This window comes from Pteropus medius, unplaced genomic scaffold, assembly GCF_902729225.1.
Source record: "Pteropus medius unplaced genomic scaffold, Ma_sr-lr_union100, whole genome shotgun sequence".
Taxonomy (NCBI): domain Eukaryota; kingdom Metazoa; phylum Chordata; class Mammalia; order Chiroptera; family Pteropodidae; genus Pteropus; species Pteropus medius.
The window spans coordinates 7,923,795-7,940,480 of record NW_024354875.1 but is presented as its reverse complement, the minus strand read 5'-3'; the positions used below and the strand labels follow the sequence as shown (position 1 = coordinate 7,940,480).

Genomic DNA, 16,686 nt, shown 5'->3' with positions numbered 1-16,686 from the left:
CTTTAATCTCCCTACCAGCCGTGCCATCTAAACTATCATTCCAAATTCTTTGGAGTGTTAGAAGTTCAGGCTTTTTTCCTGTCTCCTATTCTTTTTCTGATTTCATTTTCATCCCAGGCTCCCATCTAGAATATCCTTCCAACTTTTGTATACATAGCTGTATCTTATCCATCTTTTAAGCTCTAATTTTAGCATTTCCTCTTTTCCTCCTCAATAAAACATTTTCGGACTACTGGAGCCTCAGATTTTGTGCCGTTCACCCCTACCTACTACATCCCTATCAAAATGATAGAACACATTTTCTAAAGCACATATTATTTAACAATTATGCTTTGTAATATCTTTTGTAGTTAAAAATTTATATTTGGCACTTATTAACTTTTAATGTGTCTTGTGAATTTTTCTCTAACGAGACTGTTTTTACTCTTTATGGGAAGGAACTGTGTTTGGAATTTAGTGTGTCTCCATTCAGTGATTTAACAAATACTAATTGAACACCCACCTAGTGCCAGAAATTTTTCCATATACTGACAAAATAAGTTCTACCTGTGAAAAAGGTCCAACTTCCATGACACTTAGCTTTCTGTAGAGAATAGAATATATATTATGTGTCAAATAGTTATAAGTGCTGTATAGAAAAAAGCATACTAAGTGATGGGCAGTTATGGAGGAGTACTATTTCTGTAATTATTACCAGAGAAGACACATCTAGAAAGGTGATATTCGAAAAAGATAACAAACAAAAAAAAAGCGATAGCAAATCATATGAATATGTGAGGAAAAAGTTTTCCAAGCAGAGAGATCAGCAAGTTCTGAGTTAGAAATGAGCTTAGTATATGTCAAAAATAGCAAGAATTTTGTATGCCTACAAGCATATGAGAAACAAGATAATTATAGAGATGAGGTGGCAAGGTGGTCAGTGCAGATCATCTAGGACATGGGACATACTGATAAGCACTAGATTTTATTCTAGCTTCAAGGGGAGACATTGGAAAGAGGAGAGTGGTAATAGCTGCCCAAAGTCTATTTTTATCATTTAAAGAACTTTGAACTTCTTTCTCTTAGCTTTTTATCTTTAACTAATTTTAGACATAGAAAAGTTGCAAAATTAAAAAATTCTCTGATATTAGCATTTTACATGAGCATAATATGTGTAACATTTTCATTTTAAAGAATGACTCGGCAGCAGTTTATAGAATTGCCTGCAGGAGGGAACTTCGAAGGAAGCTTGAGACAAGGATTCTTGTTTGTTTGTTTGTTTGTTTTTAACCCCAGGGGATCACATTAGCTGTGAGATATCAGGAATGAACTTATATCTTCAAAGTTTGATGTTTTCATTAACAAATCAAAGGATAATAATAAATAACTTAAAATATTGCTGTAACAAATCAAAGGATAATAATAAATAACTTAAAATATAACTTAAAATAAAACAGAGTAGGTAATATAACATGAGCTGAGATTAGAGGACTTTAAATGCCAAGATGTTTAGATGTGATTTTTTAGTCAATAATGAACCACTGTACAATTTTGATTCAAAGAGTGATGTGAATAATGTAGGTCTTCTAGCATGTTGTGGCAGAAGCACTGTGCCAAGGGAATGAATAGATACAGAGACTAAAGGACCAGTTAACAGTCTATTGTATGTTCTGAATGATAGCTGAGAATCGCATAATTATAATAATAACAGTCAGATAAAAAGGAGAGAAGGAATGAGAGAAGCAAAGCAAAGTTAGAGTCGAAAAATTTATGGAACGCATGTGAGAATAAAGAGATAAGAAATATCTCTAAGAGGAATAGTGAATAAATTAAAGTCAGTCATACAAGTGTCTTCTTGTTTTCTTTCTTCATTCATCCTTTTTTTCATTCAAAAACTATTGTTGCTCACTATATGCCAGGCCTTATTTGTCATCGGAAATATGAATCCCTACACTCTTGGACATTATAGTCTAACAGGGACTGTAAAAACAAAAACAGAAATGTATGTGCATGTGTGTGTATGTACACACACATATGCGCATTTGTGCAAATAGCTCTGGTAGAGAAGAGTGGAGTGCTGCAGAAGTGTCATTCTGATTACAGTGGAGAGTAAAGGCTTTTTGAATAAAGTTGATTGTTAAGAATAATTGCTAAATAATGTGAAGGGATGGGATGGAGAATGATATTGCAATGCAAAGTAAAGAACAGGTCAGAAGGCTCTGAGGTAGGAAATGGAATTGAAGGAAAGCTGAAGAGCGTAGTAAAGAAATTGGAAAGTGGAGTGAGAAGGCTTAGAGAAACATAGGGGCCGGCCCATGCAGGGTATTAAAGACTATGGAAAGTGCCATTGACTCATGTTAGGCAGGTTACAGCATCTGGTCAGGGACATGTCAATAAGGTAATTGATATGAGGTTCTTTACTCTATTTGTAGTGGATATACATGAGTTTTCTTCGCAGTAACTTTACTCTGAGAACTTTTGCCCCACTGACAGGAGTAGACTCTTAGAAGCCATTTGTTCACTCATTCAACTAATTTTTATTGTGTGCCCGATATATGTCAGGCATGATGCTAGGCAGTAGTAATATTGGAGTGAACACACAGTTATAATTCCTTGTTTTCCTAGTGATTACATTCTAGCGGAGAGCAGAAGACTGAGATGGGGATGGTAAAAATATAATATTTAAAAAGTAAATGATAAAGTAGATTATGAGATGTTTAGTTCTATGGAGAAAAGAGTAAAAATAGAGCAGTAAAGAAGGTCAGGAATTGGGGCAAGTAATTTTCATTGTGACATTTTTAAATCATTAGAGTAGAATTTTTGAGAATGTACTACTTGAGCACAGGTTGTGTGATGCCGTCACTCAGCCACAGGCAAATGTTGCAGGTGTGGTTGCAACGCAAGCCAAGTCAATCAGATGGAGATAGCTTACAGATAATTGAAATTTTTAGTCCTGGAGCTCGAAGCAGAAGTAGAAATTTAGTTTGGAGAATTAGTAACAGGAAGCTGATATTTAAAATTATTGAAATTGTTAAGATGGACAAGGAAGTGGAAAACAAAGAGGCTTCTTAGGTTAGAATTTTGTGAGATGCTTATATTTAAAAGTAAAAAAAAAAAAAAAAATGAAGACTACAAAGGTGTTTGTGCAATAGAAGCCAAGAAACAAAATTCACTGTCATCATAGTTGAGAAAGGGTTTTAAAAGGAAAATGGTATAATCTATCGGGAATAGCATAGTGCCTTACACAGAAGAACTATGGATTAGTATAAAAGAACGTAAGCCTTCCATTTATATAGGCTTGAGTTAAAATTGAGCAACCTTCATAAACTTTAGAGGATCAATTTTCTTATCTGTAAAATGTATTAATAACATTTATTTTACCTGTAATAAGTGTGCTTAAAATAATTATGTGTTGAATGAATAAAGAAATGAATACCTACAATTTTTAACACTCTAAGCCATGGTATGGTTTTAAGGCCTCTTTTAACAAATGACACACTTTTTTTTTTCTTTTATTAGGTATTATCTTAAACACAAGAAGCATAATCTATCTTCTGATTCAATCAATTGTCTGTCTGTTTGTTGGCTGATTAGCTTGCTCCATTAGAGCAGGAATGTAATCTGTTTTATTCTATGCTCCATGCCCGGTACTTGGCAGTATATGGTGCCTTATGAATAAATATTGGGTTAATAATGGCAAAGTCAGATAAGAACACTTTCCAGTTTTCCCTCTAGTAGGAAGGTATATAGGATTACATGAGTTAGATTTAAATACCATATTATTTGATCTCCAGAAGCTTATTAATGTTGTCTGCAGCTTCTCCCAAATTGTGGTAATTTCTGAGAGAATAAAAAAGTACACACTGACCCTGAAACAGTCATATATTATTCAGAAAAAGGCTTTAATAGAGTTTGGAGTTTAAGATTCTAAGTAGGTAGCCTATCACAAAAAGAAAATACTTTAACAATTTTTGAAATTAAATTTGATATAGTAGTAAATATCTTTAGTTTTCTGGACCCCTCATTACTTTTTAAATCAAGTATATGGTAGCACACACTTGGTAATTATTACTACCTTACAAATCTTGGCTTTCCTTTAATACAGAATGTAAGTAATTTTTTCTCCATTTTTGAAACATTAATTTTAATTTATTGCTCTTTTGACATCTTGTCTGTTAAATAGTACATTGGTACTATGGCAATTTCTCATAAGATTTTGTTTTGTTTTGTTTTGTTTTGTTTGTTTTTTGACCATAGTAGAAATAGGAGAACTAGTGAGAGGATCTTGGAAAGTTTCAGAATTCAACAAAAGTGAAATTCAAAAATCCCTAAAATGTAAAAGTAGTATTGGTATCATGGGACATGTTAAGAAAATTGCTACATAATTAAGATCATTATCATGCATTCCTAAACCTTAGTGAGCCTGTGTCTTTATTTTTTACAAGCCCTCCAAACTGTGATTCCATTATGCTTTATTAGAAATAGTGTGGGATTTTTTTTTTAACTTTCTGTTCTTATACTGACTCAGTTATAAATATTCATCATCTTCAGTTCATATAAGAATGACTTTCTTGGAAATTGATTCCTCCCCCCATTTTATTATTGGTTCTTCATTTAAGACAAAAAAGATATGATATTTTAAAAATAGAAATAGACTTGTTTTTTCATATAAACTTGACTCTCATCTCTATAATGAGAAAAGTTAGTTGATTCCTTTATTAGCTTTTTAATTTAAAAAACTATATCTTTTATTAAAGGGCTTAAGAAAAAATCAAAATCATTGATTTGTGGATTTTTGGAATATAAATCCCACTCTTCTAAGAGTGTTGCTATATAATTTTTATCAAGATGTAATTCCATTTAATAGTATAGTATGTGGCCAGAGCTGGTAAAGATGGGTATGTCTTAGACCAGACTAGATTAATAATGCAGTGCATGACATTTTTGAGAACTTTTCACTGTTGCTGAATCTGAAGAAATCATATTGGTAATTAAGTTGGATTACACACGATTGTTTTCTTCTTTTCTGTAATTAGAAAACAATATTTTCAAATCTAAAGATCTGTTATTTGGCACAGCTCTTTTTTTTTAATCTTCTTTATTGTATTACATAGGTAGAAAAGAAAGAAAAAATGTTTTTAACCCTTTTTAGACAACTGTTTTGAAATAAAATGGTGGCAGCAGGAAACTGAACCATGAAATGGTTCATGTTACTCATAATTACATGTGAAGAAGCAAAAATATAGCTCCCAACATGATTCCAAATAGCAAATTAATCAGCAAGCAGAAATAGTAGAACATGGGCCACTTGTTTTAATTGTGAAGTAATTTCTCAGAGGCTGATTGGGCATACTACATACTTATTTCATACTTTAGAAACAATATTTATATTTAGTTTGATTACATTTGGGCTAGATCTCCCTACTTAATTGAAGAATTATTCCCAAACGATGTTCTCTATGACTTTTTTTAATTCTAATTTTTAAATTTTGATCCATCTATATAGGAATATAATTAGTACAAACTGAAAACTATCTTTTATTTAGTTGTCTTGCCATTTAGGTGTACCTCCATTGTTTATTGAATGTCTGATTGGAAGAGCTCCTTAACATTCAGATGCCAAAAGTATTTTACTTGCATTGTACTGCCAAAGTGTACACTACATCATATCTAAAGACTAGCCATGTGACAAAAGTTAAATATCTATAGCAGTGAAGATTTACTACAGAATCCATATGTCAGAGATGTTACTTTTTTATACTGAAGGAACCTTCCTTATGATATTCTATGTGTTGATAATATTTTTGCAAAAATATACTGGCTGGACTCCAATCACTTTATAAACCCCCCAAATTAAAAATTGAATAAATAAAAAACATTTTTACCACATATTATTATAATTTATTATTATTCACTAGCAGATACTGATGATAAAAATGAAGATAAGCAATCGCAGAGCAAATTAATGATTAAAGTAAAAATATAGGGAGAAAAATTTAAATACTAGTACCTTAATGAATTTATTATTCATTTGTCTCTACAAGTAGCATCACTCTTTAATCAATTTAAACTTTGGCCTGCACAACAAGTATCTCACAATACTGTAGGCCAACTCCAAATAGATGAAAATATCTTATGATTAAGTTCATGATTCTTGTATTTACAAAGAAATGAAGATTCGAAATTATCTAATTATAGTGAATTATTTTAAATAAAGGTTGGATAAGTTGTTGAAATGATTACGTGTTTACTATAAAGAAAAAAATGAAAATATCATGCAAAAGTCTTTTAGAAAATAGTCATAATTAAGAAATCAGTAAGTGTGGAAAGGAAGGATATTTAGGGTAGCTATTTCTATGTGATGTAAGATATTTGCTACACCTTATTAAAGAAATTCTATGTAATCTATACACATATATTTCAGATAAAGATTTAATTATTTCATTTTTTCTAATTTGTACTGTACAATGATGTAGACTATGTAATTTCTGTGGTGCTTGAAGAAAAACATCTATCATAATTATACATTAAAAACCAAAAACATAATTTTAAATAATATCTAATTTATTTCTGTTATTTGTTTGTGTCTGTTGATTTTGCAGGTCTGGCTGTGGATCATTTTAGTGAACGGATATACTGGGCTGACCTTGAGCTCTCTCTTATTGGTAGTGTTCTGTATGATGGCTCTGATTCAGTAATCTCTGTCAGCAGCACACAAGGTCTGTGAAGTGCTTTTATTGTTGCTTTTAATTATTATTGGGAGTATTAAATAGTGGTATGTAAATATAAATATGAAAGCTTTATACTCTGGATTTCCTCAAATTCTTTCTCCTTTAACTTGTAGCTCTTACTGTAGATTGCAATTTTTATTCCTACTAGAATAATGAAGAGGCCAGGCCAGAAGAACTTCTTGACTCTAAGACAAACATGGTCCATCACTGCCCAGATTGAGAAAATATTCTGTATGTTGTCTTCTTGGATATTGCATTCTGAGTGGAGCACTTCGAGTAGTCAAAATTAGCTTCTGTGAAGACTAGTTTTTATTTCAAATTGCAGAGATAACAACCAGAAAATGAGTTACTGTATATAGTAAAACATGATATAATATTAATTATTATTATGGGTCATTGATAAGTGAAAGTAGTGTATAAAGATGACGATTTACCTCTGCTACCAGTGACTGCAGAATCTACCCGTGCTCTTCTTTTGTGGACCTTTTTTACACCTCTGTGTCTACTTCCTATTGTTCACACTCTCACTTTCTGGCTTCCTTCTGTACCTTCCATGTTTCTTGCCTGGCAATCTTCCTTCTTTTTGCTGAATTTAATTTATTTCCCTTCTGTTTTTCTTTCCTTTTTTCTACCACAACCCCTTCTCTTATTTACCACTACTTGTTCATAATATGTACTCAAACTTTTTATATTTACATATTATATTTAATGACTATAGTTTTGCTTCTTATTTTTTTTGTTCTAACTACAATAGAGACATTGAAAAAAATAATTAAATCAAAACTTTCATTACGCCTTTGCCTAAAGTATATGTTTTATAAATGATGACTTCGGATGGAAAAAATTCCACATTTTTTGTAATTGATTACAAGAAAGTTAAGCTGTTTCAGCTTAAGTGTACATTTTGCTATTTCAAGAAACACTGAAGAAAAATATATGTTTAAAAGACATTTTATGTTTAACAGCCTCTAGATAATAATTAAAATTAAAATGTCATTTTACTTGCTTTAAATTTCAGTATCAAAAGTTAGATTATTATTTTTGTAAAATTTCTTAAAATAATAGTTATTTCTTAAAATGTGAAAAATGATGGTCTCTATTATGTTTAGCCAAACTAGACATATGTTTGATTATCATTTGCCAGTTTTTTTACTCCATTTTTAAAACACAATAATAATTTCATTTTTTTAATTGTACTTTTGAAAATCAACTAACGATTACTTGATAAATTTGTCATTCAGAGAACCTAATTTGATCATTAATTTGATCTAGAAAACAATTTGAGAATTTTGTGAACTGTTTGTGGTGCAGTGACTAAGGTTGACCTGTAGGCTTTTCTTTTGTCAGCAAATTGTACAGTAGAGAAGATTATTCTGCATGTAATAAGACCCCCAAGAAATGCTTTGTGGTGATAAAGATGATTAAAGTGATGATGAAATGTTTTTTATGTTCTGAGTGACATGTTTAGTATCTCATATATTCCAACTGCAAATAAATTAATTCTAATAACTTTACAGATAATGTTAAAAGTATTCTAATTGTGAGTTTTTTTAAAGAATTTTTTCAAAATATTTTCTATATGTTCTTGGCTAAACTTAGTTTCCTTAAGTCTAGTATTTACATTGAAACTTTTATAACTCCACCTTTTTAAAAATTCTAGGCTTGTTACATCCACATAGAATTGATGTCTTTGAAGATTATATATATGGAGCAGGACCTAAAACAGGTGTATTCCGAGTTCAAAAATTTGGCCAACGTTCAGTAGAGTACCTAGCTTTAGACGTTGATAAATCAAAAGGTGTTTTGATATCTCATCACTATAAACAACTAGACTGTAAGTAAACTATTTTATACAGTTGTTTATATTAATGAATTTTCTTCCTTATGACTCTCAAAAGAAAGTATTTTTATCTGTCTTAACAGTTTAATGTTTTAACCCCAGTAATTTAAGTAACTTTAATTTTGGTATCACCATACTTTTTAAATTACTAAAGTCAAGATCTAAATAATGCAAAAATTTCCATTTCTGTTAAAACAACTATGAAAATTTCAGCATTTTCTGTGTTTCTTAGAATTAGAATTGACTATGTTAATTAAAAATTCTGTTTTTCTAAGATTCTTAATAAAACCTTCTGAGTCTATAGATAAGTAAGGAAATTCATCATTAGCCATTCTAACTTTTCTTAATGATGAGCAAGTAACAATTATATCATCAATATTTCATCTTTAAAAATATCTGAGAACTCTTCTCAAGAGTTGTAGTTTCTCTAATTATTTATGATTTTTATTGTTATTTTCCTTCTAGAAGAGAATTGATAAATAAGTAATGCAATGTCTTGAAAGATATATTTCAAACACGACTGTCAAAAATATTGAAGAACAAAGTAAAAAATGTGGCTGAAATTCTCATGATCTGTCTTTATGTATGAGTTCATCCTTCAAGAAACTGTTTAAGATTTATTTGTAATAATTATTCTTTATGACAAATAGAAAGAGATTTAATCTCACTTGGTACAAATGATTTGGAAAGATAACAATTGGTATTTATACAAATCAGTGTTGGAAACAGATTAAAACAACATATAGCACCCTAAAAACTTTTTGAAATTTTATCCAAAGTTTTGCTGCCCTTTACCAGTCATCTGACATATATGGTTCCAAAATTAATATGAGGACACTCCCTCTCATCTTCTATGTCTACTTGATTCATATTAATAGTCAAATATTGTCACCTTCATAAAAAATAAGTAAATAAAACTCTACCCTGAATATAATAGGCATTCGAGGAGTGGTTCTAATAGAATAAAAGCCACTTTTATAGTCATTATAGTCATTTTACTACCTTGGTGACATTTCTGTTTCATTCTAATAGATTCTTTAAGATCTATGGAGCAGCTATGACTGCAAAGGATGCTGATTGGATAGAAATTTAGACCAAAAAAATGTGGCACACATTTACCAATGCACACAATCTTCTACCTAATGGAAAGGAAACCATGCTAACCATGCTAAACATGGCTTTTAAGGGGGGGAAAAATATGTATTTTGTTTGTGTTTTGAACAGAAAAATACATATGGAATTTAAATCTACACTTTGATATCTCAGACCAACTCTTTTGCCAAAAGCAATTAGTCACAAGGAAGAATGACAAAATATGAATAATTTCTTCTCTCTTATGGGAAGTATAAATCAGGATAAATTTTCTACTAATGATGATGTTAGGTAATAATTTCTCTTCACCTATAAAGGAGAATGGTAACATCGAAATGAGATATTCCCAGTAGAAATTTGATGTGATTTTTTTTTCAGCATTGCTAATACATCATTTCACATTATTGACTTTTATGTTTTTGAAACCTATTGTATTTGTAGTTATCCATTTCTTTGTTTTCTTTTGTTTGTTTTAATCAGTGCCCAATCCATGCTTGGATTTAACATGTGAATTCCTCTGTTTGTTGAATCCTTCTGGAGCCACCTGTGTGTGCCCAGAAGGAAAATATTTGATTAACGGTACCTGCAATGATGACAGCCTGTTAGGTAGGTAAACTTCATTATTCTGTAAATAATGAATTCATCTGTACAATAAATTTTCACAATTATTGACACTGAGCAGAATTAGCTACTCAATCATCTATTTAGTTGCCTTAATACCATTGTTTCTTAAATGCCTGCATAAATTGTTCTCTCTGATGATGACTGTCTATTAATATTCATTATACATTTAGTCACAAAGCTGCGTTGAGCACTTACTATGCATTTAAGAGTAGATTGAGAACTTTGAAGTCACACACAGAATCAAAAGATATTTATATAGCTCTCATATCACTGGAGATGATATTTCTGAGGAGGCCATTCTACTGTTCGTTTAAACTCAAGCCGCAAAACCCATTGTTTGATTTAAGTTTATATTGAACACCTCCTGTGTGCCAATACTAATTTAGAAACTGAGGAATAATTTAGAAACTGTCTTAGTTTCTCCTGAATAAAATTGGATTAACAATGAATACTACTATTACTACTAATAAACATTTGGGGGGCTCATGGGCAAAGTATAATACTAATTTAGAAACCAAGGACTAGTTTAGAAATAAAACCAACAGGATTTCTTTGTTTATGGAGTTTATATTTTAGACTCTACAGGTTGGAACATACATCAAAAACAACTGAAACATTATTTTAGGTGCTGATAAGTATTAAACAGCAAAAAATAAAAACAAAAATAGTATAATTGGAAAGAGAAACAAGCTATCCAAATAGACTGACAATAAGTTGTCTCATATTTTACATTAGCCATAACAGAATAAAATTGCTATTAAGAAAAAAAAAACCTCTCAACACTAAATTTTTGTCACAGATAAAAACACACATTCCATATATCCATATTATATTTCCCTTCATTAGAATGAATTCCCCACATTCACACTGTATCTTTGCCCTCAGTCAGCATCTTTACTGCCATAGCATTTCTCATCTTTCACTGTTCTGGGTTATAAGCAATCTGAAGACTTTTGTCATTTCCAAGATACTAAGTATATAAAACTAACTCTTTTAAGATAGTTAAATTTTTTAAACATCATATATATAAAGCAGAAGAGGTTGCAAAGATGAAATGATAAACTACATAAACGTCAGTAAATTTGTATATATATGTAGATAGTAATATAAGCCCCAGAAGAGAATGAGTTAAAACCATTATGAAGATTCAGATGATTTCTCGAATTAGAGAATCGATTATAATTTACTATAGAATATTACCTTAAAACAAGATCTGCAAAGACAGATTGGATTTGGATTAAGTGGGTATGAGAGAGCAGAATATTGAGATAAAAGAAATTGTTTGAAAAGGCATAAAACCATGGCACATAAAGAAAATAATGAATCATTTATTTCAGTTAGTATGTAGGATGTATGAAGCATTGTTGTGGGTAGCAAGGTTGGGAAATTCTTAATAGATAGTTAAATGTGAATCATGACTGGTATTTTGGATGGGTATTAAAAAGGGATGCTGTTATTGGCACTAGAATGTACCCCCCCCTTTTTTTTTCACCAATTATCTTCCCAACCAGGGTAACTGCAATCTCATTTGTGATAGAAAAATGCAAGAATTAAATGAACATTTTCAAACATTATTAGGTACATTTTTCACTCACTACTCTGACATGGTCATGTAGCTAAACTATGTATGGCTATTTAACCTCTCAGAAACAGATTCTTAAAAATATCAACAAATCCTTCCTTGTAGAAGACATGACACGCTTTCACTAGTTCCACACACACCCATAGCCAGTGCTCTCTCATAGGTGCCTCTTATGTATTATGTCTTTTTATACTATGTTTTGGATGAGAGAAACTTCTGGAAGAGATTGGGATTCTGCACATAAATACACTACTTCTACATTGGCTCAGATGTTATAATTGTTTGTTTGTTTTTAATGATCGAGTTGCAAATAAGTTTTGTTTTTTCTTTATAACTAGACATCACTGTCTCTTCTATATAACCTTCCATTTTCCTCTTTGATTAGTGAAAATTATTTATCCAATAATCCAGATTTAGCAAATACAAAGGAAGAACTTGGCCTAGGGTAGGACTGAGGGAGTGGTCTGTATTAGGCTAAGATTTATCACTTAACAGAATTGTTTGTCCCTGTTCTCCCTCAGTCTCAGTTTCCACTGTGTAAAATTTGATTAACAATAAATACTACTACTACTGGTAATAATAATAAATATTTTGAAGGCTTAAAATAATATGTATATTATTTTATCTAATCCTCATAAAATCCCCATGATACTATGTTGTCATTGCGCCTATTTTTACAGATTAGAACACTGAAGTTAGAAAGGCATAATTGTATGTCTAACATTACTTAATAATAACGGTGCCCTAAAGCGAACCTAGGCATTCCACACTCTACATACGATATATCCCAATGCCTCCATATTGCTCACAGTACCCATGTCCAGAGTCACTGGAAATATGAGAGAGAAGATACGTTTAGTGCCTAGCACAATGCCTTGCAAAAAGCACTCTAAGATGGGTCTGTTGTGAAGTAAATAAGAAAATTAAACAAGTTGTGTAGTTTTGTGTTTGAAATATGGAAGCATGTTTGTCTAGGTACACACTCATCCAGTATGTAAAACTTTTGTAGAGATTTCACCTTTACCATTTCAACCCTGCTTGAAAGGCATGATTACAGAAACCTTCTCAAAGTTAATTTTGTAATTTAAAATAATGTTATATTTTAAATAATAAGAGTGTTAAAAATATTCATATTAGCCTTTGCACATATGAGACTTGGTAACAGACAGCTTGGATGATTTTAGTTAGGAATATAAATAAGTGGATTTCAGAATTATTGATTGATGTAGATAAATGCCAATTAATTTTTTCCTGACATTAACATTTTATATAGCCATATTTTTCAGGTTTTTATAATTACTTGCCTTTCTCTAGCTGCTATTGTTAAATGGTGAGCACAGTGAACATTTTTAATCTTCATGTAAGAAATTTAAAATTCTAATGTTACTTATTCCTGAGGAAGTATTCACCTGCTCTTTCTTATAGTTGATTATAATTGCTGGAGCTTGGCTTCTGGGGGTGATTTAGTTATTGACAAAAGCAGTTTTCTTTTTCATAAAACTATTACAGTTAGGTTTTGAAAGAAAGTGACTGCACTTTCATTTCATTAGACAGTGTTATATTTTTAAACTTCTGGTACCTAATAAGCACATTATTGAAATACACATGTGTTAACATATAGAGATTTTGGATATCTATGTGGTTTACATCAAATATCTACACACAAAAGGAAATAAGCCCTCTCATAATAATCCTGTGATCATAATACCTTAAATATTTATCTTCACTGTTCACATTCACAGCCTTAATTAGGATATTTCATACTTAATGAGTTATAAATATATTGGTGAATTTTAAATTAAGCAAGCATAATTTCACTCTGGATCTTTCTTAAGAATCTGACCTTTATATTTAACTCTTCACTGGAGATTACCACTTGCATTTATTTTTGGATGTTTATAACATAGTTAATAAATTTGTATATCAACAAGTATATTTTTATTTAAAAGTTTCCCTATGAAGGAAACTGGACTTTCGGTAGTAAACGCACAATAGAATATAGAGATGTCAAATTGTAATGTACACTTGAAAATTATATAATTGTATTAACCAATGTTACCACAATAAATTTATTTTTTTAATTAAATAAATAAATCATGCAAAAAAGTTTCTCTATACTATAAATTATATGTACATATGTATATACACACACTATATTTTATATATATAGTATATAATATAATATATATAGTATATAATATAATATAATATATAGTATATAATATAGTATATAATATAATATATACTATATATAAAGATATATATAATATATATAATGTATATATAATATATAGTATATAATATAATATATACTATATATAAAGATATATATAAGCATATATGTTATATATATTTCAGTTTAGCTTAATATCAAATGCTCTTAAAAATAGGCCATGATTGTCCACATTCTGAAAAATACTTATCAGTTGAAAAATATTTTTTTATAAAGTTTCAGTTGGTTTAATTGTTTACTGTTTTAACAAATACAAGAAATGGCTTATAATATTTAAGCTTAAAGAAGAATAAAAGTGAATTCAACATTTGTATTTAGCATTCAACAATAGTTTGATAATTGTGTTTTATCTTTTATATTAGGAGTATTTATTTTTTGGAATTTTATAAAAACAAGTAAACCTAGTATTTATTTTAATTTTTTAAAATTATTCCAATTCTACCATCCACTAAATGGCATGCTAATTCATACAATTCTTTTTATAACCAGATGATTCATGCAAATTGACTTGTGAAAATGGAGGAAGATGCATTTTAAATGAGAAGGGTGATTTGAGGTGTCACTGTTGGCCTAGTTATTCAGGAGAAAGATGTCAAGTCAACCACTGTAGCAACTACTGTCAAAATGGAGGAAGTTGCATACCATCAGCCCTGGGTAAATATTTGAGTGTCATTGTATTTTCAAATCATTTGTAATTTTCTTTATATGTAAAAAATACAGAGAATGTAATATTGCAGATATAATTCTTGATGTCAAAAAGGATACATGAACACAAATTAAATTTAATAGTTAATTTAACATAATAAATGACATTTATTCTAAATTTAGTATGTCATAGTTCATGTCATAAAATTTAACAATAACGATCCTAATCATGTGTTGAGTGTGTACCATGTGACAGAGCTCAGTGCTTATAGATATTCTGACTCTGGTTTAGAACGACTAAGTACAATCAGTTTTATAAGCCTTACATGTTTGACTCAAAAATCTGTTTCTTTTTAATTAAACAAGTTGCCTAATGTTAAAAATAATTTGAAAATTAGTTTCAAAAATTAGTTATTGAAAATTTGTTTTATTTAAGTGTAAATATATGATATCAGTCCATTTGATAGCATTGTAATTCCCATCTAAAATTATAACTAGTTTGTTGACATGTTGTATATAATACACATTGAAAATATGAGGTTACTACATGTTAGGATATACTTGAAATTTTTATTAATTAATGCAATAGCTGTGTTTACACAAAGTGTTTTCTACAGCAGCAGTCCTCAACTTTTTGGCACCAGGGACAGATGCTCCCATGAAAATTCCTGATCAGCTGAGGCTGAGCTGAGATGGTGACGCTAGCACTGAGGAGCAGCTGCAAATACAGATGCGGCTTTGCTCCCTCAGCAGCCAACTCACCTCCTGCTGTGCAGCCTGGTTCCTAACAGGCCAAGGACCAGTACTGGTCCGCAGCCCAGAGGTTTGGAGATCCCTGTTCTACAGCACATAAGTGAACATTGAAACATATTTCCTACTGACTTCTATTAAATTTAAATATGTTCCCATGGGGAAAAAAATAACCCCAATGAATAATAAAAATATAATTTGCAAATTCCAATATTAGGTGCAAAGTCCATTATGTAACTATTCAACTGCAATCTATGCATATTTAGTTTTACTACATAAATGCAGATTATGTAGTAAAATGAAAAATCAATCCATATGATCTTTACTTTCCCTTCATGGTTAATTTCTGTCTTCTTGGGAGTTCTCCCTGCTTTGATTGCTTATGCTATTCTTTGAAGTATAGCATAATGCTAACCAAAAGTCACATTAAGACGCATTTCCAATGGAGTTCAGAGGAACCAAGCTGTTCCTCTGATTTGCATTCTAATAGTAAAAATATTACTATTTATTTAAGTTTGATAGTTTTACATCTATAAATATTTTTGATATGTGATTAATTGATAATTTTGGTCTTCTAACTACTTAATTGAATTCTGAAAAGAATATTCAGTGGGTTTATTAAAATAAAAAAGGCACTAGGAGACTTACTGCATATTTTCATTCTATCTAAGGGAAGCCAGTCTATACAATACAATCTATCCTATTGCTGTAGGAAAAATTATAGCACTGAGATTTTCATTGAATGTGCAAATGAGAATACAATGAATGGTCTGTAAAAGAATATGACACATAATTTTATTTAAGTAGTACAGATATCATTTCTTTTAGGAAAGCTTTTTTTTATGCAAGTAAGTTTTTAGTGATTGTATTATTTAATTGTTAATTTCCTCATTATAATAATTAAAAAAATGGATTATAATCAGATGACTTTCTTATATTTATCTTCAGAAGTATTTAAGCCAGCTAAAGTTTGTCTCTCAAAACTATGGCTATCTATTCAACCTGTAAGGGATCAACAGGGATAAATCTCTATGAAACACTGAATTTGCTGTACTATTAATGGATACTGAACTATATATGGATACTTTTAACACTTTGTTCAAATCATTTGTCTAAACCATGCTGCATTCTTAAAATATATAACATATCAACTTTATCTATACACCTAGATTATTAGATATTGATTTACATAGAAAATATGTTCAGAAAA

General features: G+C 30.3%; 1 protein-coding gene across 1 annotated transcript in view; it reads left to right on the top strand.

The window, feature by feature from the left end:
- LRP1B (LDL receptor related protein 1B) overlaps positions 1–16,686 on the top strand; it is a 1,647,539-nt gene that overhangs the window by 1,557,358 nt on the left and 73,495 nt on the right. Inside the window, exons 80-83 of the mRNA XM_039855262.1 lie at positions 6,582–6,698; positions 8,371–8,544; positions 10,123–10,248; positions 14,571–14,735. Coding sequence (XP_039711196.1) covers positions 6,582–6,698; positions 8,371–8,544; positions 10,123–10,248; positions 14,571–14,735 — 582 coding nt within the window. The remainder of the gene's footprint in view (positions 1–6,581; positions 6,699–8,370; positions 8,545–10,122; positions 10,249–14,570; positions 14,736–16,686) is intronic.